Raw genomic sequence first — 20998 nt, 5'->3', positions numbered from 1 at the left:
TAAATGAGAAAACTCTTTCAGAGCACTTAGCCCAGTGCCCAGAATCAGTGGCAATTAACATTAACTGCTATTAATATACCAGTAACTGTTTTCTTGCTGCTTTTAAGAATTATTCATTAAGCACCTACATGGTGCCAAGGCGATATGTACATTGCCTGTTTTTTCAAACCTCTGCATCCCTTAGGAAACAGATTTATTGTCTATATTTTGTTGATGAGGAAACCGGAGCTCAGAGTAAAGAGTGCAAGATGACAAAGGCAGGAGCCGGCTTAGGCAGGATTCAAACCCATGTTCCCGCTGGCACTCCCACACGGGGCTGAGACTCCGACCGCTGGCTCTGAGGCTCCACCTCCCCTTCCACCGCCAGCCCTCAGCGCTCCCCGGGGGCGAGGACTTGAAATCCCGGGTCGGTCCCGCTTGAAGGGGACTAGGGGGTCGGGACTCCTGGGTCCCGGAGGAGGAAGGGGTGGGCAGGGGTGGATTCCTGGATCTGAGCATGGAGGTGGGTGGGAGCTCCGCACCCTGGGTCCTGGGAGAAGGGGTGACTGGGGTCCCCGACTTCTCCGTCTGAAAGAGGAGGGGCTGGGAGCCAGGACCCTTGGATCCTGGGGAGCAGAAGTTCATGATCTCAGATCTCTGGATCCTCTAAGGAAGCTCTCTGGGTCTCTGACACGTCAGTCCGGGGAAGTCTCCCTTCTTCCTTGCAGTGGCCGCGCGATTTCGGCTTTCAAGCCTCAGGTTTGGAGGGGAAGAAGGGGGGGTGCAGGGGGAGGAGCCGCGGACCTGCGCCAGGGGTGGGGGGAGGAGCCAGCGGGCACCGCGGCGGGCGTGCGGGGCTGCTGCGGCTGCGGCGGCGGCTCCGGTGAGTCCGCTCCTCCCCTCCCCCTGCCACAGCCCCCGCCCCAGCTCGATCCTGGGGGGCGGCCCGGGCGCGTGAGGGCAGCGGTAGGTGCAGAGGCGCGCAGATCTCCGGCCCGGGAGTGGGAGTGCTGCAGCGCTCGCTGGCCGCCCCGGGGGAGGGGCATGTGGCCCTGGAACAGGGGGACCCGAAACACCTGGGTATACCCCAACCTCCCCCACCGATCCCTTGTGCGTGGGGATCGTTTACCCACTTCACGGCCCCTAAGGACTTAGGACTCTGCTGCGTGTCGAGGTCCCAGACTTCATTCCTGTCCCCTGCAGTGCCTTGGGACCCCGGCATCTCATAACCCCCCCACCTCCAAAAAAAATCCCCATCCTCTCTGCAGGGAGGCATTAAGGCATTAAGGACTTCAACTCCCAGTAGCCCCTGCAGCGCCGGATCTGTAAAGCCGCAGCAGCGCGGACGCAAAGCCCGCCGGGAATTGTAGTCTCTAAACTCAAGGAGCTGGGGACCCGGAGGTGGGAGGGGGTAGTTGTACCTCCGGGGTCGCCTGGGGTCGAGCAGCTGGCCCGAGTAGGACAAGATGTGAGGCTCGGACTAAGCTTTTATTCCCGGCCACGACCTCAGATCCGGCACCCCCTTTCACCACCTGGCGCGTGGGGACGGGTCCGCAGCCCCTTGTCCTCCCTACAACCCCCATGGGCTGCCGCCAGCCGCCTCGCCTGCCACCCAGGACACGGCAGGGATAAGCGCAGGTGAGTCTGACCATTCCTATCGCGGAGTCTTTGCCTTCTGCAGCATCCCCACGACACCTGTCTATCTGTGAGCCCTGATCGTTCTGTTCCCAGTCTCCCCGTCACCACTGTCTTTCCAGTCCATCTCTGATGTCTGGCTCCAAACCATGTGTCGCTCATCCCTCCCTCCTCGTATCCACCTTTCTCCTGGTCCCCTCTTATTTATGCTGTCCCCATTCAACCCCAACCTTCCTTCTGGACCCATGTCTGTCTGCCCAGCCCACCTCTGTATCCTTTTGTCCATCTGTGATCTCTGGCCATTATCTGTCTGACTCGCCTTTATTTGTGCACTCTGTCCATCCATTTGCCTGTCCACTGTTTCTCTCTCAAAGCTATTTTTGTCCACATTCTTACCTGGCCCTCATCACTGCCCCTCTGTCCACCCATCTTTCACACTCCTATGAATCACACACCAGCCCATTCTGTCTGGCTTTCCAACCCAAGCCTCAGTCTCTGACTTCTGTCTGTCTATTCATCGGTTCCTCTGTTCTGAGCCCCAGTTTGCCTTTACATTACCTCTGTCTCCCCTCCCCTCATCTCTCTGTCCCTCAACTTGGTCCCCATCTCTGCATGCTGCATCTCCATCCCTCCCCAACCACCACCACATACAACCATCTCATCTCTACCACCATCCAACCCTCTCTCTTGGTCCTCTCCCTGTCTACTCCAATCTGGCCTCCTTTCCTTCTCTTGGACCCACCAAGTCCTTTCCCACCCTAGGCCATTGCTCATGTTGTTCCTGCTGCTTTGAATGCTTTTCCCCACTCCAGATTCACTGGCCAGCTCCGTCTCTTCCTTCAGGTCTCAGAGTGCACTCTCCACGACCCTTTCCTCCCCTCACCTCCTGGTTCCTTTGTGGCCCATCCCCCCCACTGTTTTTTTTTAGAGCACTTCTCACAGTCTGAGAGTGTCTTGTTTGTTAATGTGTGTTTGTTGACTTGTTTAATCTTTGTCATCTCTCAGTGGTTGTGACACCAGGAAGTTAGGGAATGCGTGGATCGTTCCTTGCTGGATCTGCAGCAGCTGGCATAGTGCCTGGCGTGTAGTTGGCACTCAGTGACTATTTGTTGAATGCATGAGGAATGAATGGCTGTCCCCTTGTCTGTCCATCTCCCAATGCTGTCCCTTCACATCTGCACCCCTAATCTTTGTCTTCTTGTCTATCACCCCTTTATTTGTGCATCCTTAATCCCTGCCCCTTAACTGGCCTTCTCAGTCTCTTCCTCCTGGTCCATTTGTCCCTATTCTCTGTCCTCTTGTCTATCCATGCCCATATCTGTCTCCTTGTTTGTCCAACTTTTTGCCTACCCACCCCTAATCTCCATCTCCTTGTCCATCTCTCCCCAATCTCTGTCCCCTTACCCACCCTTCCTTTTCTCTCTTTCTCTTTGCACCCTTTATCTACTCTCTCCCCACCAACCCATTCCCCCCTTGTATCCTTGCCTGGCCCCTCCCAAGCACAGGACCCACCGGCCACCATGTCAGGAGACTACGAAGATGACCTCTGCCGGCGGGCACTCATCCTGGTCTCGGACCTCTGTGCGCGGGTCCGAGATGCTGACACCAGCGACAGGTGCCAGGAATTCAACGACCTGCGAATTCGAGGCTATCCCCGGGGCCCAGATGCAGGTCAGTACCCCCAGTTGTCTCTGCCAGGGCCCTGCCTCCACTACAGCCAGGATTTTCAGAGATTCAGAGCAGACCCGCACAGTTTTCTGGTCCCTGTGAGGCCAGTCCCTCTTAAAGTCTTGCCTCCATCCTGCCTGCTGCTGTTCCCCCAAACCTCTGATCTAAGGAGAAGGAGCTGTGTGGCCCTGACCTTTTGGGTTTCGCCGTGTGGGCCTCCCCCGACCCTCCACCTCTACTGTGCTGCCACATATACCCTTCAGATGTCTTTGTGCATCTCGCATAGTGCTTAAAAGCTCAGGCCCTTGAGTCAGACTTGTCTGTGTTCAAATTTCACCTCCCCCATCTGCTAACTGGATGGCTTTAGGCAAGTGACTCTTCTGTGTCTCAGTTTCCTCATAGGACAATGGGATAATGAAAGTGGCTACCTCATAGGACACCTGAGAGATTCAAATGATACAACACATGTGAAGCACTTAGAACAACCTAGGCACACAGTAGCCATTTAATAAATGTTGGGATGTACTTATTAAACACCAACTGTGCCAGGCAGCATGTGGAAATCCTTCACCTAGTTCATCGATGACTCATTGACCATTTGTGGTACATATAATCTCCATTTTTGGTGGGGAAGCTGAGGCTCAGAAGGGTGAAGCGACTTGCCCAAGGTCACCCAGCCAGGAAGCAGCAGGGTTCTAAGAGCTAGGAAGTATTATGAGTGCCATTATCAATGAGGACTCCTGCAGAAGCATGTATTGGGAGGTTTAATGATGGTCACCCTTGCTGAGTGCCAGGGCAGGGCTTGGCATCTATGTGCAGGATATCCAGGGCACAGGGATGAGAGGCCCAGGGAGCTCAGAGTCTCACAACCCGTAGGCAGAAGAGCCAGAACTTAGCCCTGGGAAGTCTAGTACACTCCGGCAATTTGGAGGGTTCCCAAGACCACACTGAAGTTCAGTGATTTCCTAGAAGGGCTCACAGAACTCCGAAAAGCTGCTATACTCATGGTTACAGTTTATTACAGCAAAAGGATGGAGATTAAAATCAGCAAAGGGAACAGACACATCAGGTAGGATTCAGGAGAGACCACACAGGAGCTTCCATTGTCTATCCTAGTGGAGTCACACACACAGCGCTTAATTCTCCCAATGATGTATGACAGCACACAGGGTATTGCCCTCCAGGGAAGCTCATCCGAGCCTTGTTGTCCAGGGCTTTTATTGGACGTTGGTCACATGGGTATTGCTGACTGCCCATGTGGCTGACCTTGGTCTCCAGCCCTTCCAGAGGTCACCTGATGCCACATGTCCCAAGGCCCCCACCATCAATCACATTGTTAAATAGACTACCTGGTGTGGCCCAAGGTTTCTTGGGTGAACAAAAACACTCTTTCAGACAGGACATTTCAAAGGCTTAGATGTTCCCTCAAAGGCCAGACCTTTCTATGGGCAAGATGAATCTTTTACTGCATGACTCCACTGCCTCACCAAGCCCAGTGGCTCCCCAGTCCTGGCAGACAGGAAGGAGAATTCTGTCAGAGTTCTGAAAATTGATGTTTTTGCTTGGAGAGAGAGGGTCTGGGTCAGGCTGACAGTGGGGGAAAGCATCTATTCAGTTTTCCCCCCTCTTCTCTGTCTTGTCCTCCCAAACAACCCCCTTTCTGAATTCTTCCCATGTTCAGGAGGCTGAAAAGTCCTTACTCTGGCTTCTAACAGACCTGCAGAGCTCAGCAAATGTTGGTCACTTAGAAAGGAACATCCTAATGGGGATAGGAAACTCAGAGTTCTGTCTCTGCCTGCTGTATGGCCCCATAGAGTCACTTCCTCTCTCTCTCAGCTCATCCGTTTCCTCATCTGTAAAATAGAATAAGTCATCTCTAGGTTACACAGTGCTGTGAGGATTAATACTGGGCCACTGACTTATGTAGATTCAGTGGGCAGTTCAGGACTGGAAAGCATTCCCTTGCCACGCAGCGCACCCTGAAGTGACAGGACACAGCCATTCCACTCAGCTGTCCTTGCTGCCAATGGCTGTTACCTGCTCCCCTGTCCTGTAATCCATAGTCAGTACAGAGCAGGAATTTTCCCTTTGTTCTATCTTGAAGAGACCCAGGTATCAATCCCCAAACAAATTCACATTTCCTTGAGGGTCTTTTCTGAAAAACCCCACTCTTGGTACCAATTATGGAATGAACCAGAACCTTTGGTTCAAGAACTAGGCTGTACTTGGGTTTCTCTGAAGGGCATACCAGCACACAGTAGGCATTCAGAATGTGTTGGCTGTGGTGGTGGTGGTGGTGGTGGTGGTTACATGTGACAGTAGCGATGACATTTAGTATTCTAATAAAAGGTCACTTTTTAACTACCATTTATTGGGGCCTTTTGAGGTACGGTAGCATAATGGTAAATACCATGGGCTCTGGAACCAGGCACCCCAGAGAGGCAGGACTGATTTCTCCCATCTGGCAAATGGGGAATATAAGGCTCAGAGTGGTTAAGATATCTTCCCAAGGTCACACAGCAAGCTAGGATTTGAACCCTGACCTGCCTAACTGTGCCATGAACTCTTCTCTCTTTGATCATCTCAGAGCATTTTGGGGGACCTTGGTCCTACTTCAGATAGTGTATCCTCATATAGAGAAGCAATGTGGGCTAGCTATTAAGAAAATAAAATCTGAAGACAGATAAACTGCTGATTAAAGTTCCAGATCTGTCATTTACTACCTGTGCAGCCTTATACAAGTCACTCAGCTTCTCTGTGCCTCAGTTTCCTCATCTTTAAAATGGTTATATGGAAATAAAATGCTGCCTCATAGGGTTGTGGAGTTTAAACTAAATAATATATGTGAAGTGCTTAGGAAAATGCATGGCAAATACCAAAAATTATTTTTTTTAATTTATTTTTTTAAAATTAGCTCTTTGGGGACAACAGTGAGAGGATAAACTCTGACCCTACCCTGACCCCTGACCTCTGTCCTCACTCTCTTCAGACATCTCCGTGAGCCTGCTGTCGGTCATCGTGACGTTCTGTGGCATCGTCCTTCTGGGCGTCTCCCTCTTCGTGTCTTGGAAGTTGTGCTGGGTGCCCTGGCGGGACAAGGGAGGCTCTGCAGTGGGCGGTGGCCCCCTGCGCAAAGACCTAGGCCCTGGGGTCGGGCTGGCAGGCCTGGTAGGCGGTGGTGGGCACCACCTGGGGGCTGGCCTGGGTGGCCATCCTCTGCTCGGGGGCCCACACCACCATGCCCACACTGCCCACCATCCACCCTTCGCTGAGCTGCTGGAGCCAGGCAGCCTAGGAGGCTCTGACCCCCCTGAGCCCTCTTACTTGGACATGGACTCATACCCAGAGGCTGCGGCAGCTGCAGTAGCCGCTGGAGTCAAACCCAGCCAGACATCTCCCGAGCTGCCCTCTGAGGGCGGGGCGGGCTCTGGGCTGCTCCTGCTGCCCCCTAGTGGTGGGGGTTTGCCCAGTGCCCAGTCGCATCAGCAGGTTACAAGCCTGGCACCCACCACCAGGTGAGACAGGCTACTGGGCTGGGGATCCACTCTGAACGTCTGCTCCTTTTTTGTGTCTGTTTTCCCATCTATGGCTCTCCTGAGTCCTGGGGGAGGAGAGGCCTGAAGGACCAGAGTTCTGAGTCCTGGGACAGTAGGGAGCTTGGGGTATGGACTCCTGGATCCTAGAGATAAAGGAGACTCAAACTCCAGACTCCTGGGTTGGGGAGGAGGGGTGGGAGCCTAGAGTCCTTGGACCCGAGGGCTGGAGGCCTGTGCTTCTGGATCCAGAGGGAGGAAGATGCTGGAGACAGGACTCCAGAGCCAGGAAGGTGGAGAGAATGATGAGGGCTAGACCCCTGAGTTCCTGTTGCACAAGGCAGTTCCTCCCTTTCACCCTAAGCCAGGATTGGTGGTGGTGAGACCTGGAGCCTCTGTTCATTAGTCCCCATACTGCACATGTGTATTGAGCACCTAATATGAACTAGGCCTGAATGTTGGAAACACAGAGGTGAGCAGGCAAACAAACCATGCTCTCATGTCACTCGCAGTTTAGGGGAAGTGGGTTCCTAAATCAGTTATCTTGGCCCAACCAGGCCAAAACTGCAGTAAACTAGCTTAGGAGACTACGGCTGTGGGATTTGATGTATCAAGTTAATTGATTTATGGGTGTTGAACCATCCATGCATCCCTGGGGTGAATCCCACTGGGTCATGGTGTATAATCTTTTTAACGCATTGTTCTATGCAGTTTGCTAATATTTTGAGAAATTTTGCATCTATGTTCATCAGAGATATTGGCCTGTAATTTTATTTTTTCAACAAGAAAAAAGGAGGACAGATTGGGGAGATCTGGAGAAGGGCAGATGAGGGTTGAGGGGGCCTGGACTGTGTGGGGCCCCAGGGGTCCATAGAGAAGTTATTCTGGGTCACCAACTTGAGGTCCAGGAGGAGGCTTCTGGAGGTTGGTACCCACACAGGTCTGGGCTGGAGTTAGCTTAGAGAAGGGGATAACCCCCAATACAGATGGGGATAACCCCCAGTACAGATGGGGAAACTGAGACTCAGAGAGTGCAAGCGACTTGCTCCAGGTCACAGTGAGCAAATGTAGGGATTTGTGGGCCCCTGGCTGTGGGGTTTGGGGAAGAGATAGGGGGGAGTCTCCCACATCTTCAGATGCAAAGATCGGAGCCACCCACCCCACCTTGGTCTTCCCTACCTCCACAGGTACCCGGCCCTGCCCCGGCCCCTCACCCAGCAGACCTTGACCTCCCAGCCAGACCCGGGAAGTGAGGAGCGGCCGCCCGCTCTACCTTTACCCCTGCCAGGTGGAGAGGAAAAAGCCAAGCTCATCGGGCAAATCAAGCCAGAGCTATACCAGGGGACAGGACCTGGTGGCTGGCGGGGCGGCGGGGCCCCGGGCTCTGGAGAGGCCGGCACTGGGGCCCCCTGCGGCCGCATCAGCTTTGCCCTGCGGTACCTCTATGGCTCGGACCAGCTGGTGGTTCGGATCCTGCAGGCCTTGGACCTCCCGGCCAAGGACTCCAATGGCTTTTCAGACCCCTACGTCAAGATTTACCTGCTTCCTGACCGAAAGAAAAAGTTTCAGACCAAGGTCTGGGGTGACAGGCTGGACATGGGATCCCATAGAAGAGGGGATGGGGGTCTGGACCCCTGGGTCTGAGGGAGGAAGGGCTTGGGGGGGTCTCATGAAAGAAGCAGCTGGGGTCAGGGACTGATGGGACTGAAGGAACGGGGCTGGGTGTTGGCGGGACCTGTGGTTGGAGAAAGCTGGGGGCCAGGATTTCTGTGTCTGAGAGAGAAGGGGTTGGGGGCCTGGATTCCTTGGTCTGAGGGATGGGGTCTGGGGTCCAAAGTCCTCGGTCTGAGGGAGGAGCCCTGGGGGTCAGGACCCCTGGGTCTGAGTGAAGAAGTGAGGGCCTGGACTCCTGGGTCTGAGGGAGAAGGGGGCTGGAGGCTGGGACTTCTGGGTCCTGGGGAGGAGGGGCTGGTGGGCATGGTGTCTGTCTCCCTCACCACCCCCTCCTAGGTGCACAGGAAGACCCTGAACCCTGTATTCAATGAGACATTTCAGTTCTCCGTGCCCCTGGCTGAGCTGGCCCAGCGCAAACTGCACTTCAGTGTCTATGACTTTGACCGCTTCTCGCGGCACGACCTCATCGGCCAGGTGGTGCTGGACAACCTCTTGGAGCTGGCCGAGCAGCCCCCCGACCGCCCGCTGTGGAGGGACATCGTGGAGGGTGGCTCGGTCAGTGGCCCCTTCATCCTCTTTCCTTGGGACCCGGCACCAGCCAGTTGGGGACCTCCTTGCGTTTGTGCTTCATAACCTTCTAACTTCTTGACCCTGGAGTTTTCTTTTAAAATTTAATTTTATTACAAAATATTGCAAGTGTACAAACAAGAATAGAGAATGATATAATGGACCCTTATACTCCCCACACTTTGTCCCCAGATTTCCCAACTTTTGACCCCCACTGACATCCGATGGTAACAATCAAGAAAACTGTAATAGACACGCGTGTACCCACCAGCCAGGTTTATCAACACTTCATGCCATGACCCTGTGACTTATGCTGTCTGACCCAACTTCCTGACCCCAGAGTTCCCAGCTTTTGTTTTTCCAACTTCCTACCCCTTCCAACCTCCTGACTTTCCACTTCCCAGGCTTCCTGAAACCCCAACCTTTCTGATCTCCAAACATTTTACATTTCCAACACTTGACCTCCAAACTCTCTAACCTAATCCTGTTGTCTTCACAGTTTCCACCCGAGTCCTGATAGCCTGATCCTCCAGGCCTCAGACATTCTGGGATCCCAATATCTGACACCCCCAATTCCCCAACATCCAGATTTTAGGACCCATCGCCCTGACACCCCCCACCGGCCCCCTTCCTCATTTCTTATGATCCTTGCTGTCTGGAACCTCATTCTCCTGTACGCCCAACTCCTTCCCCAGCCTGCTCCTAGGTCCTCGTCTGATGTCCTGACCCCTTCCTCCCCCCAAGCCTCAGACCCCCAGCTCCTCAGCCCTCTCAATTCCAATCTGGGTTAGCTGTGTGTGTCGGGGGTGGGGTGTGAGCCCTATTCTCATATCAGGGGAGGGCTGGCTGCCCACCAATGGCCATGCTCAAGGTCCTTCCTTTCTCTGAGCCTCAATTTCCCCATATGTACAATGGCATAGCTGAACTGGTGTCAGTGACTCTTCCTTAGCCTGCTTGCTCAGTGTCCCGAGCCCAGTTTCTGAGAGCCAAGTGCCTAGTTCCAGAGCCCCTGACTCCAGGGCCCTCATCTCTCCCACCAAACCCCACTCCCTGTCATAAGCCTGAGGCAACCCCACGCGAGGGCCCTCTACCTGCATCCATCTTTGTTTCCTGTGCCTGTCACTTGTCATTTTCTCTCCCCCTCATCATCACTCAAGGTCTTCACTCATTCATGTATTCATTCATTCCTTCAACAACTGGTTTTTGGTTTTTTTTCAGGATCAGGACCCGGGGACCCCAGACAGTTCTTGGGAGCTCCGGGTCTAGGTTGTCACAGAGTTTGCTGTCAGGGGCCAGCATTCTGGGGGACAGGAGAAGCATCTGCTCAGGGCTACAGGGGCTCTGGAAGCTTGTGGGAGGAGGTGATAGCTGAGCTGAAGCTTGGAGATTGAGAGGATGGAACAGTGACTTAGGCCTGGGTCCCTGAACCCCCCACTCACTCCCCTCCGGGCCAAGGGGAGTGAGTGGGGGGTTCAGGGACCCAGGCCTAAGTCAGTGTGGTCAGGAGGCCAGGTGAGGCTGCAGGGCTGGGTAGGGTGGCTCGTAGGTCCTGGCGAGTTCTGGCCACTGCTCCGGGTCTGTCTTCTTGTAGCCTCATTCTGGGTCTGGGTGTGTCTGTCTCCTTCCCTCCCTAAGACTGACTTCTCTGTGTGTCTCTTCTCAGTCTCTGTCTCACTGTCCCTGGATCTCTGTCCTTCCATCAGGGTAGGTCTCTGTTTTCCTGTCTCTCTGGGTCTTTGCACTTCCCCTCTCATTCTGGTCTCTGTGCCTCTCTCTGGGTCTCCATACTTCCACCAAGTCCCTTTCCCCATTTTCCTGGGTCTCTGATCTGGCCCCTTGGGACTCTGCCCACCCCCAGGACTCTGTACTCTCCCCCCATTGGAGCCTCTGCTCCCCCTTTCTTGTTCTGGGCCTCTGACACTCTCCATCTTTCTGCATCTCTGTTTTTCTTTAGATCTCTGTGGGTCTGTCTTCCTAACTACATTTCTTAGTGTTTTGGCCTCTGTCTCAGCCTGTTTCTCACTGCATTCTTCTCTCTGTGTCCGGCTCCCACTTCTCCCCCCACTTATGCCTCTTCCCATCTACCCTGCAGAACAAATAGGCTTTGACGGTGGCAGGCAGCTGTGGCTGGGGCGTTACCAGGTTTGGCCCAGAGTCAAATTGTTAAGTGGATCGGAAACCTGAGTCCTGGATATCAGGGAGGAGAGTTGGAGCTCGAGATGGAAGAGCAAGTCAGGGGGAGATGGGGACTCTGAGGCAGGGCATTGCTGAATCCCTTTCCCAAACTGCAGGAAAAGGCAGATCTTGGGGAGCTCAACTTCTCACTCTGCTACCTCCCCACGGCTGGGCGCCTCACCGTGACCATCATCAAAGCCTCTAACCTCAAAGCGATGGACCTCACTGGCTTCTCCGGTGGGTTCTGAGGAGGCGAGGCATGGGGATCTGAGGGAGGGGGCGGGCCTGAACTCCTGGGCCTGAGGGAGGAGGGCCTGGGGGCCTGGGCTCCTGGGTCTGAGGCGGGCTGGGGGAGAGGGGGGGCTAAGGGAGAAAAGACTAGGGACCCGGACCAAGGACCAACCGTTAGGCCTGGGAGAAGAGAGGTCCGAGGGAGGAAGTTGAGGTTCTGTGCTGTCCATGTCCCTCCCCGCCAGACCCGTACGTGAAGGCCTCTCTGATCAGCGAGGGGCGGCGTCTCAAGAAGCGGAAAACCTCCATCAAGAAGAACACGCTGAATCCGACGTACAACGAGGCACTGGTGTTCGACGTGGCCCCTGAGAGCGTGGAGAACGTGGGGCTCAGCATCGCGGTGGTAGACTATGATTGGTGAGGAGTGCTGCCCCAAAGCACGAGTAGCAGGGCGGGGGTAGGGGGCCTGGCCCGCCCCCCTCCCTGCCTGGATGCTCATCGACCGTCCCACCCCCACCTCCAGCATCGGGCACAACGAGGTGATTGGCGTGTGCCGCGTGGGCCCGGAAGCTGCGGACCCCCATGGCCGTGAGCACTGGGCCGAGATGCTGGCCAACCCCCGCAAGCCCGTGGAGCACTGGCATCAGCTGGTGGAGGTGAGTGGGCAGCCGCACAATGCCACTCACCCCCCAAGGCATTCACCTGGTCGCTTCTTCGCCCCTTCATTCATCCAATGCATCACACCTTTATGGGCTGTGGAATCAGAAGCCTAGGTGCGAATCCCTCTCTGTTCACAGCCCTCTGGTGGCTCCCCAGTGTCCCCAGGACAGAATCTTAGCCCCCCCCCCCAGGCCCTGCACAGTCTGCCCCACTCACCCCAGAGGCCTCATCATTCCTCACATTTCTATTGACTTCTTTGTGCCTCAGTTTCTCCATCTGTAGAATAGGACTGTAATACCATGTGCCCCATCACTTCAGAATCGAGTGAAAAAGAGCACTGTGAATGAAGACAACAGGATTGGTGTCGTATTATGTTGATTATTAGTGATTGTTTTGCCTTTGTCCCCCACTCCCGAACCTTCTGGATTTCCCACTTCAGGAAAAGACTTTGACCAGCTTCACAAAAGGCAGCAAAGGATTGTCAGAGAAAGAGAACTCAGAGTGAGGGGTAAGGAACCCAGACGAGGGGGAGGGAGATGGGGGCCCAGACTCCTGGGTCTGAGGGAGGAGTGGCTGGGGGCCAGGACTCCTGGGTCCCTGGGTGGTGACGGAGCCACAGGAGGTCATGGGCCTGTTCTGTGCCATCACTGACATCTCCTCCCTGCTGGTCCTACAGGTCTGGCCTAGGGCCCAGAACGGACCAGGCCCCCTCTGGACCCCATCCCTTCTTGCCCGGACTGTGAATTCATCTCCTCGAAGCCATAACGTCCGAGCTGCGTGGTGCGGGGCAGCCCTGGGCTTGCCCATCCTTTTACCCCTGGAAGTGTGAGGGTGGGAGGCAGGTGGGCCCAGCACCCTGCTTCAGGGTGGCGGGCATTCAGTCTCCACTGTGTCTGTCTCTCCTTTTCTGGGGCTCCCCTTCCAAGCAAGGGGCCATGCATGTCTGGGGGACCCCAGGCCCCCAAACTCTCCGTCTGTCTGTCTTTTTGCTGTTTGTTCAAGACTTGGTGTCCTGACCCTCATTCTCACCGTGAATGTCAACAGACCAATCCACCGTGTTCTCCTAGACACACATACCTGTATCTATCCCTTCTGTTCGCCACACCCCGCGTCTGGCCGATCCCCCCACTGCTGCTGCTATCAACGCCAGAATAAACACACACGTGGGTCTCACTCAACCTGGGGCTCCTGTCCTCTCTGGGACCGGGAAGCTGGGCTCTGGGTTCAGACAAGTGTCCGCATCCACTGGCTCGGTGGCCTTTGGTATACTTGATCTCTGAGCCTTAGTTTGTAAATGTTACATTGGCCAGGACCACTGTGTAACATAGGACTCAGAACACAACCCAAACCACTGTAAGCCACAAGCAGAATTGAAAGACCTCTGTATATGGCAAGTCTGAGACTACAAAAGGACTTCAGGCATGGTTAGATTCAGAGTTCAAGTGACTACTTCACTCTTTATTGGCTTCATTCTCAAGCAAATCTTTGCAATGGTAATAAGATGGTTATTTGGAGCTCCAGGCTTTTATAATGCTGCATCTGTTATGATGTCTTCAGCTGCATAAAACAGAATTCCAGTGGAAAGAACTGAAATGATAGAGATTTCTTTTGCTCGTATAGCATATACTTCAAAGACACACAGTCCTAGGGTTAGTTCAGCTGCTCAACAATGTCAGGTAGTGGGTTGGCATCTCTGAGATTCAGTTTGCCTTCCCATCATAAGTATAAACTGTCTGTGGCAGCACCACACACGATGTTCTTACACAGTGGCATCTAAAGCAGGAAATGTGAACAGGCCTCCCCTTATGTGTGCATCTTTTTTCTCCCCAGAAGAGTTCTCCTTACTTCTCATTGCCAGAACTGGGTTCTATGGCCACCCTGAGTTGGAAAGCAGTCTGGGAAAGTGAGCATCTGTCATTTCTAGTTTCCATTGTGGGGTGTGGGCTTCGTCAGTGAGGCAGCACAGAGGGGAACGACTATTGGAAATTAACAGGATGTGCTGTAATCACCCTCAGAGCAGATAGTTTCAGAGGAAACAAAATTGATGTCTCGCTTTCTCTGTCTGTCTCTCTGTCTCTCTTTCACACACACACACACACACACACACTCACTCACTCACTCAAGAAAAGGATTCTGATTGGTCACCTCAGGCCAATCATGTGTCCAATTGGCAAGCTTGCTCTTGAGCCCGCCCCCTGCCATGACTGACTCCTCCTCTCCTTCCCTGCCCATCTCACCTGGGATTGGCTCAGGACCCCTCAGGACCTCATCCCTTCTTGCCTATCTGTGAATTCATCTCCTGAAGTCGTAACAGTTTTTTAGTAAAGAACGTAGGTGTCCCTTGATTGACAGCCCCAACTGACTCACGTGGCATTGGGCAGGGAAAAGTCCTTCAAATTAGTAGATGTCCAGTGTATTCTGCCCTTGGCTACTTGGCGTTAATTCACACCCACTTGCCCATAACCACAACTTGAAAAAAATTCTACCATGAAAAATGGTACAACCAATGTATTAATCTGCTGGGGCTGCTGTAACAACCACAAACTGGCTAGCTGAAAACAACAGAAATTTATTCTCTCATAGGTCTGGAGGCCAGAAGTCTGAAGTCATGGTATCAGCAGGGTTGGTTGTGGACTCTGGGAGAGGCTCTGTCCCACACCCCTCTCCCAGCTCCTGGTGGCTGCCGGCAGTTCTTGGCGTTCCTTGGCTTGTAGACGCATCACTCCAATCTCTGCTCCCGTCTTCACATCGCCTTGTCTCCTGTGCTTCTCTGCCTCAAATCTCACTCTGCCTTTCTCTTTTTATGAACATATAACACTGATGTTTTTTATTGCCCTCTAACTAGGAGTATATTTTACTCTCTTTTCTCAACCAGTGAGCAGCAATTTTCAAACCCTAATAAATGTCAAGCTTATAAAGCTTGTAAAATTCAGCTTTAAGATAAACAGTGCAGTCTATTAACAGCCACAAGAAATGCAAGTTAATTTTAACCTAATAAATATCCTGAAAATACCCATAAGAAGACAGTCTATCATGCCAAAGAAACATCTTTTAAACCAATGTCATACTCTCTTGGTTTCTTGGGCAGGCTGCTAGTTTATTCTTTACAATCTTTAATGATAACACTATCTTCAGCAAGTGTTTATCTGGTACACAAATGAGCTTTGAAGTCAGACAGCCTAGACTCAAATTCTTTCTCCCCACGTATTAGCTCTATGACTGGGCAAAGTATATAATTTCTCTATGCCCTAATTTTTAAACAGTAAGATAGAGAAAATGATAATGCCTACTTCATAAGAATGTATTGCAGGTTAAGGGAAATAATGTACATGAGACACTTAGCATGATATTTGGCATATAATAATATGATTCAAATGTTGGCTATTAATATTGAGAATAATGGTGATTATAATTGCTAATGATTATCATATATTATTAGAATGTATTTGTGCATTAGGAATCTTTGTAATCACTTCAATATTGACCGACCTATTATATAAGTATCAGCTGTTCCAGAAAGGAGCAAGATATTTCAGTGTAGGGAAGTCTAAACAGGATCATTTTTTATCACCAGTTTGCTTTGAATAGTCATAGTTGGTTACAATCATTCCTACATATTTTTTTTCTGCCTTTCTCTATAAGGACATGCGTCATTGGATTCAGGGACCACTCTAAGTCCAGGATGATTTCATCTGAAGATCCTTAACTTAATTACGTCTTCAAAGCCCCCTTTTCCAGGTCAAGTCACATTCACAGGTTCTAGGGGGTTAGGACATATCTTTTTTTTTCCCCCCTGCTGTTTTTCAATCTAGTTGTGGGAGGCACAGCCCACCATCCCATGCGGCAACCTTCTTGTTAAGAGCACGTGCTCTAATCAACTGAGCCATCCAGCTGCACTGCGGAGGGTGCAACTCACTGGTCCATGTGGGAATTGAACTGGCAACCCTGTTGCTCAGAGCTTGCACTCTAACCAACTGAGCCACCAGGCCACCCAGCACATATCTTTTTGAGGTCACCATTTAACCCACTACAGCCACCTTGAAAAAAACAACTTGTCAATTTCTTATAAAGTGAAACCCAAATGTACCATGTGACTCCACAATCCCACTCCTATTTACCCATGAGAAATAATAACATATGTCCATGCAAATATTTACAGCAAACTTGTTCATAATAGCCCCAAGCTGGAAAACTGGAAACAATTGAAATGTCCATCAACAGGAATGGGTAAACGAATTGTGGTATGTTCATAGGATGGAATACTACTCAGCAATAAAAAAGAACTACCTACTGATAAGTGTAGCACCATGGCTAAATCTCAGAAACAATGTGTCTTGTGAAGGGAGCCAGACACTAAAGAATACCAACTGTATGACTCCATTTATGTGAAATTGCAGACAAGGGAACACTACAAGGGACAGAAGTCAAATCAGGGCTGCCTGGAACTGAGGGAGTGTGGATAAGGAGTTACATGCAGGCAGGAAGGAACATGGGATCATGGAACCCTTCCTTCTCTTGATCATGGAAGTGGTCACACACCGTATACAATTGTCAAAACTCATTGAAAAGTACACTTAAAATTGGTGCATTTAAAATTTTTTTTATTTTAAATTTAAAGACACACAACATAAAATTTGCCATCTTAACTCTTTGTAAGTGTACAATTCAGTGGTGGTAAATACATTCACGTTGTTGTGCAACCAGTCTCCAGAACTCTTTTCATGTTGCAAAATGGAAACTTTATACCCATTAAGCAACTTCCTGTTCTCCCTACCTCCAGCCCCTGACAACCATCATTCTACTTTCTATCTCCATGAATTTGACTGCTCTAGGTACCTAATATAAGTGAATCATACAGTATTGTCGTTTAATTGTAACAAATGTACCACACTAATGCAAGATGTTAATAATGGGGAATTGGGGTTCAGGGTTCTTTTATACCATATGCCCATTAGGGTACATGGAAACTCTACTTTTTGCTCAATTTTTGTGTAAACCTAAAACTGCTGCAAGTCTATAAATTTTAAAAAAGTCATGGATAACAGATGTCAGTCAGGCAAAAACAACAGGTGTCCATTACACGGGTCCATAGCTGCAGTAGGTGTCCACTCTAATAATAGTTTGCACGTCTGTGATTACGCGGATTAGAAGACATAATAAAGGTGAATGCCCTTTGAAAAGTATTTGAGACCAAAGTCATACATTATTCTTGAGCACGCAGTTTCTCTCTTCCCTCTTATGATACTGTTTTCTAGGGCTAGGCCTTCCTTATGACTTTGCTATTGCAGATAAAGGAAGCCAATCAAGGGTGGATTGCCAGTGACGTCTTCAAGTCACCAAGGCCTCCAAGGGCCCAGCACACTGTGGTGCCCTCTGGCGGGGAAAAAAAGGCTATATCTGTGAGAAGCCCTCTCTAGTCAGCTGACTCCGGCAGAGTCCCAGTGCCCTGTACAACACCCCTCACGCCCCCTGGCGACTCAAGTCACTTTCCATGGCCACATTACCATGCTTGTAGGAGAGACCGGCCATGAGCGAGAAATGCTGAGAAACAGGGAAGATCAAAATTCCCTGGCATCCAATCAGATACAGGCATGGACTCGACAAGCATCCAGTGAGATGAGCGGATTCAACCAAATAGCTCAGGTATCCAATTAGATAGGATAGAGTTGCCATGACGATACGAGTCTCTGTAAGGTTTATAGGGTGCAAGATCTCTGGCGCTAAGCGCCACCTGGTGCTTGGCAACGATTGGCCACCCAGTCCAGCAACCACATGCTGATCGAAGGCAGCCAGTAAAGCGGGATAAAGCCTCCGTGACATCATCAGTTGCCAAGCCAGCCATCTGGTGCGTGTGAGCTCGCCTGTGAGCTGGAGTGAGTTCCTGCGAGCCTGCAGGCGGGTAGTGAGCACTTTCTCCAGTGCGGCAGTTCATGCGCATGCGCCTGTGGCTTTATTTATTTATTTATTTATTTATTTATTTATTTATTTCAGCGATAAAGGGCGGGAAGGGGCGTAAGGCGAAGCGTGAAGCGAGAGGAGTGACGGCGACAGCCAGGCTGACCGGGAGATAGGCCTAGGTGGGCCCCTCTGTCCCAGGAAAGGCCTGGGAGAGGGCGTAGCCCATAAAATTCTTGTGGCGGGACAGAACCCTGAAGGGAAACATCCAGAGACAGACGTGGAGAAAAAGGGCTCCAAAGGGACAGAGAGCCCCCCACCCCCCCAGCCTCTCCCCACACACACACATACGCAAACCCACAGGGGCAGAAGGTGATGCAGAGATGAAAGGAAGGAGAAGCAGGAAGTGACAGAGGAAGATAATGACCCCGCAAAGGGAAGGGCCCAGAGGCGAGACAGACAGTGAAGGTGATCAGGACCGATGGGGGTCATGTTATAGAGACGGAGGGGACAGAAGAGGAACCCATGGTTACAGATGGAGGGCCTGAAGGCAGAGGGGGTGCGGAGGTGAGGGTAGTGAGGACAGTAACAGAAAGAGTTGGAGAAGGCAACAGAGGGGACCATGTCAGACGTGCAATTGACTATGTTGAAGAGGATTGTCAGAGGCAAAAAGAAAAGTAGCAAAGACAGAGGAGACAGTGAGTCAGATAGAGGTGAAATTTCCAGAGGAGATGGAGAGGCGGTCAGCAGGGACTGAGGACTGAGGCAAAGACCCCAGGGTTTTTGGACAGAGTCCAAGGGGTCTAAGAAAGAAGGGTGAGAGATCAAGAGGATAGTAATAGAGAGAGAACAGTGTGGTGGGGAGAGGACAGTGACGGAAGGGACAAAGACCAAGGGGACAGTGATAGAGGGGGAAGAGATATGGGGGACAATGGCAGATATATAGATGGTGACAATCATGGAGCAGAGAAGACCAGAGACTCAGAGGCGACAAAAATATAGACAGTGAAGGAGGGAGGAAGGGAAGGAAAGAGAGAGGAAAAAGAACAGAAAATATAGAAGTAATATAGGGGAAAGGGACAAAAATAAAGGAGAAGGTGTCAGAGGCAAAGTTGGAGGCAACAGTGACAGAGGCAAAGAGAACAACTGCAGACAGAGTGGGTGGAGACAAAAGTAACAATACTAGAGACAGAGAAAACAAAATTAGATGAGGAGTGGACCAATATACAGAGAATACAGAGAGAGGATGGAAACAGAGCAATGGAGGGAACAGAAGTAATGGGGACAGAGACAGAGTTAGAAGGCTCAAAGGCAGAGAGGGGACCGTGACGGAAACAGAGGAACAGAAGAACAGGGGACAGAGATGGAGGGTTCAGAGTTGGCGGAGACAGAAGAGACCAAGACAGAAGAGGGAATAACAGTAATGCACAAACTTAGAGTGAAGAGCAATAGTGGTGACTTCCAGAATGGGAGTAATAGGGCATATGCAACGACACAGCAACAGAGGAAGAAATAAAAGCAGGAGGGATGGTGACAGAAAGGACAGTGATGGAGACAGAGTGTGGAAACACAAAAGGCATAGAGACAAGGAAAGGGGGTGGGAGAGAGATGGAGGGATTGGTGACCAGGATGGAGGTTAGCTTGGCAGACATCCTGGAGATAAAGCTAGGGAGAAGGGATGCCGGCAGAGTCAGAACAGTTGGAATCGAATCTTATAGAGGGAGGTAGAGACAGAAGGACAACTTGACCAAGACACAACAGAGAAAGACAGGGATCAAGTCATAGAGATGAATAGAAAGACAAGAGCAAAGAGAAAGGAAATGGAAGGGTCAGAGTCACCTGAGACCCAGTGAGAGATAAGGTGACAGACAAAAGCAAAGATGGGTAGGGAAGTGAACAAAGTCCCAGAGAGAGTAAAAGGGACATACCAACCCATGAATACCAACTGTGACCCACTACCCAGCCTAATACCTGATCCTGGGGAGTACTAGAAACCAGGGAGGCTCGAGCTTACTGCTTTATGCCCCTCTGATAAGTTGTGCCCTTGATTTGGGATTGTGCTTTGAAAAGTCTCCACGCAGATTCTAGATTTATGACTGTGTCTGAACCCCCCAGTTGTCTTGCTTTGGCTCATTGTAGCCACAGCACAAAGAGGTTGCAAAATTGCTCTTTTTCTCATTCATACATTCAACAAATGTCAAGTTCTCACAATGTGTCAGGCCATAACTGAAGAGAAATTTAGAACCCAGAGAAATAATCAGAGTACGTCAGCCCTGAGGGAATTTTACAATCCTGGCAAATTTAAACTTTTATTTTGATGGTTTCTTAGATGAGGGGGATGAAAAAAACTCAGGGCCCTTCCAAGGTTAGGAGTCCACAGTAAACCGGGAAAGCAATGGCTATACCTGCAGGGTAAGGGAAACTAGAATTAAATTGACCCTCATTTGTGAATTTCCAGTCCGTTACATGTGTGGTCCAAAAGACCTCAGGTTGTGAATTTATTAGTCTCAGACCAGTAGTGTTTCTAAGCTTTGACAATAGCACATGCCAAAAGTGTTCTCTGGTGAAAAGATACATCATTAAAGGCTTCAAATCATTCCTGTAAATATATTTTCCAGGAAAATGAGTAGTACACGGTCAGGTATAACCAAATAGACAAAGTGCCAGGAGCAAGAACCAGCAAAAATAAGAGACCCCAAAACAGATGCACTAAATACTTGTGATATTGGAATTATTAGACAAACATAAAAATAATATGCTTTGTTTATATAAAATATAAGATTGCCATTTTTTACATGGACCAATGAGCTATAAAAATTTACCTAGATGCTTTTAAAATGACAAAACTAGTAGAAACTGAAAACTTAGTGAATAAGTTTAAATAACAGCTGAGGGCCGGCCGAGTGGCGTGTTGGTTAAGAGCTGGCTTGGGACGCCAGAGGGCCCCGGTTCGGATCCCACATATGAGGGCCAGTGACACT

The 20998-nt window shown here is 50.9% G+C and overlaps 1 protein-coding gene across 7 annotated transcripts; it reads left to right on the top strand.

The window, feature by feature from the left end:
- Positions 1-493: 493 nt before the first annotated feature.
- SYT3 (synaptotagmin 3) lies at positions 494-15930 on the top strand. Of its 7 annotated transcripts, none has more exons than XM_019658333.1 (13): positions 494-738; positions 1248-1617; positions 3120-3285; positions 6272-6797; positions 8003-8390; positions 8826-9044; positions 11348-11468; positions 11708-11879; positions 11986-12118; positions 12562-12630; positions 12799-12902; positions 13953-14025; positions 14706-15930. In XM_019658333.1, exons 3-10 carry the CDS (start codon positions 3135-3137, stop codon positions 12625-12627), a joined length of 1776 nt encoding a protein of 591 aa, XP_019513878.1. In that variant the 5' UTR covers positions 494-738; positions 1248-1617; positions 3120-3134; the 3' UTR covers positions 12628-12630; positions 12799-12902; positions 13953-14025; positions 14706-15930. The 7 variants fall into 7 exon arrangements, with proteins under 7 accessions (XP_019513878.1, XP_019513873.1, XP_019513876.1 ...); XM_019658328.1 differs by having other exon boundaries at positions 12799-13285; positions 14706-15929; XM_019658331.1 differs by having other exon boundaries at positions 3115-3285; positions 12799-13285; positions 14706-15929.
- Positions 15931-20998: the final 5068 nt, after the last annotated feature.

This window comes from Hipposideros armiger, unplaced genomic scaffold (assembly GCF_001890085.2).
Source record: "Hipposideros armiger isolate ML-2016 unplaced genomic scaffold, ASM189008v1 scaffold_283, whole genome shotgun sequence".
Classification (NCBI taxonomy): domain Eukaryota; kingdom Metazoa; phylum Chordata; class Mammalia; order Chiroptera; family Hipposideridae; genus Hipposideros; species Hipposideros armiger.
The sequence above is the reverse complement of the archived record's forward strand: the minus strand, read 5'-3'. Positions and strand labels throughout refer to the sequence as shown.

Coding starts and splice junctions, on each gene's coding strand:
- SYT3 (XM_019658333.1), top strand. CDS start 3,135: ATGTCAGGAGACTACGAAGATGACCTCTGCCGGCGGGCACTCATCCTG. Junction 6,798..8,002: donor AGCCTGGCACCCACCACCAG/GTGAGACAGGCT, acceptor CTACCTCCACAG/GTACCCGGCCCTGCCCCGGC. Junction 11,880..11,985: donor GCGGTGGTAGACTATGATTG/GTGAGGAGTGCT, acceptor CCCCACCTCCAG/CATCGGGCACAACGAGGTGA.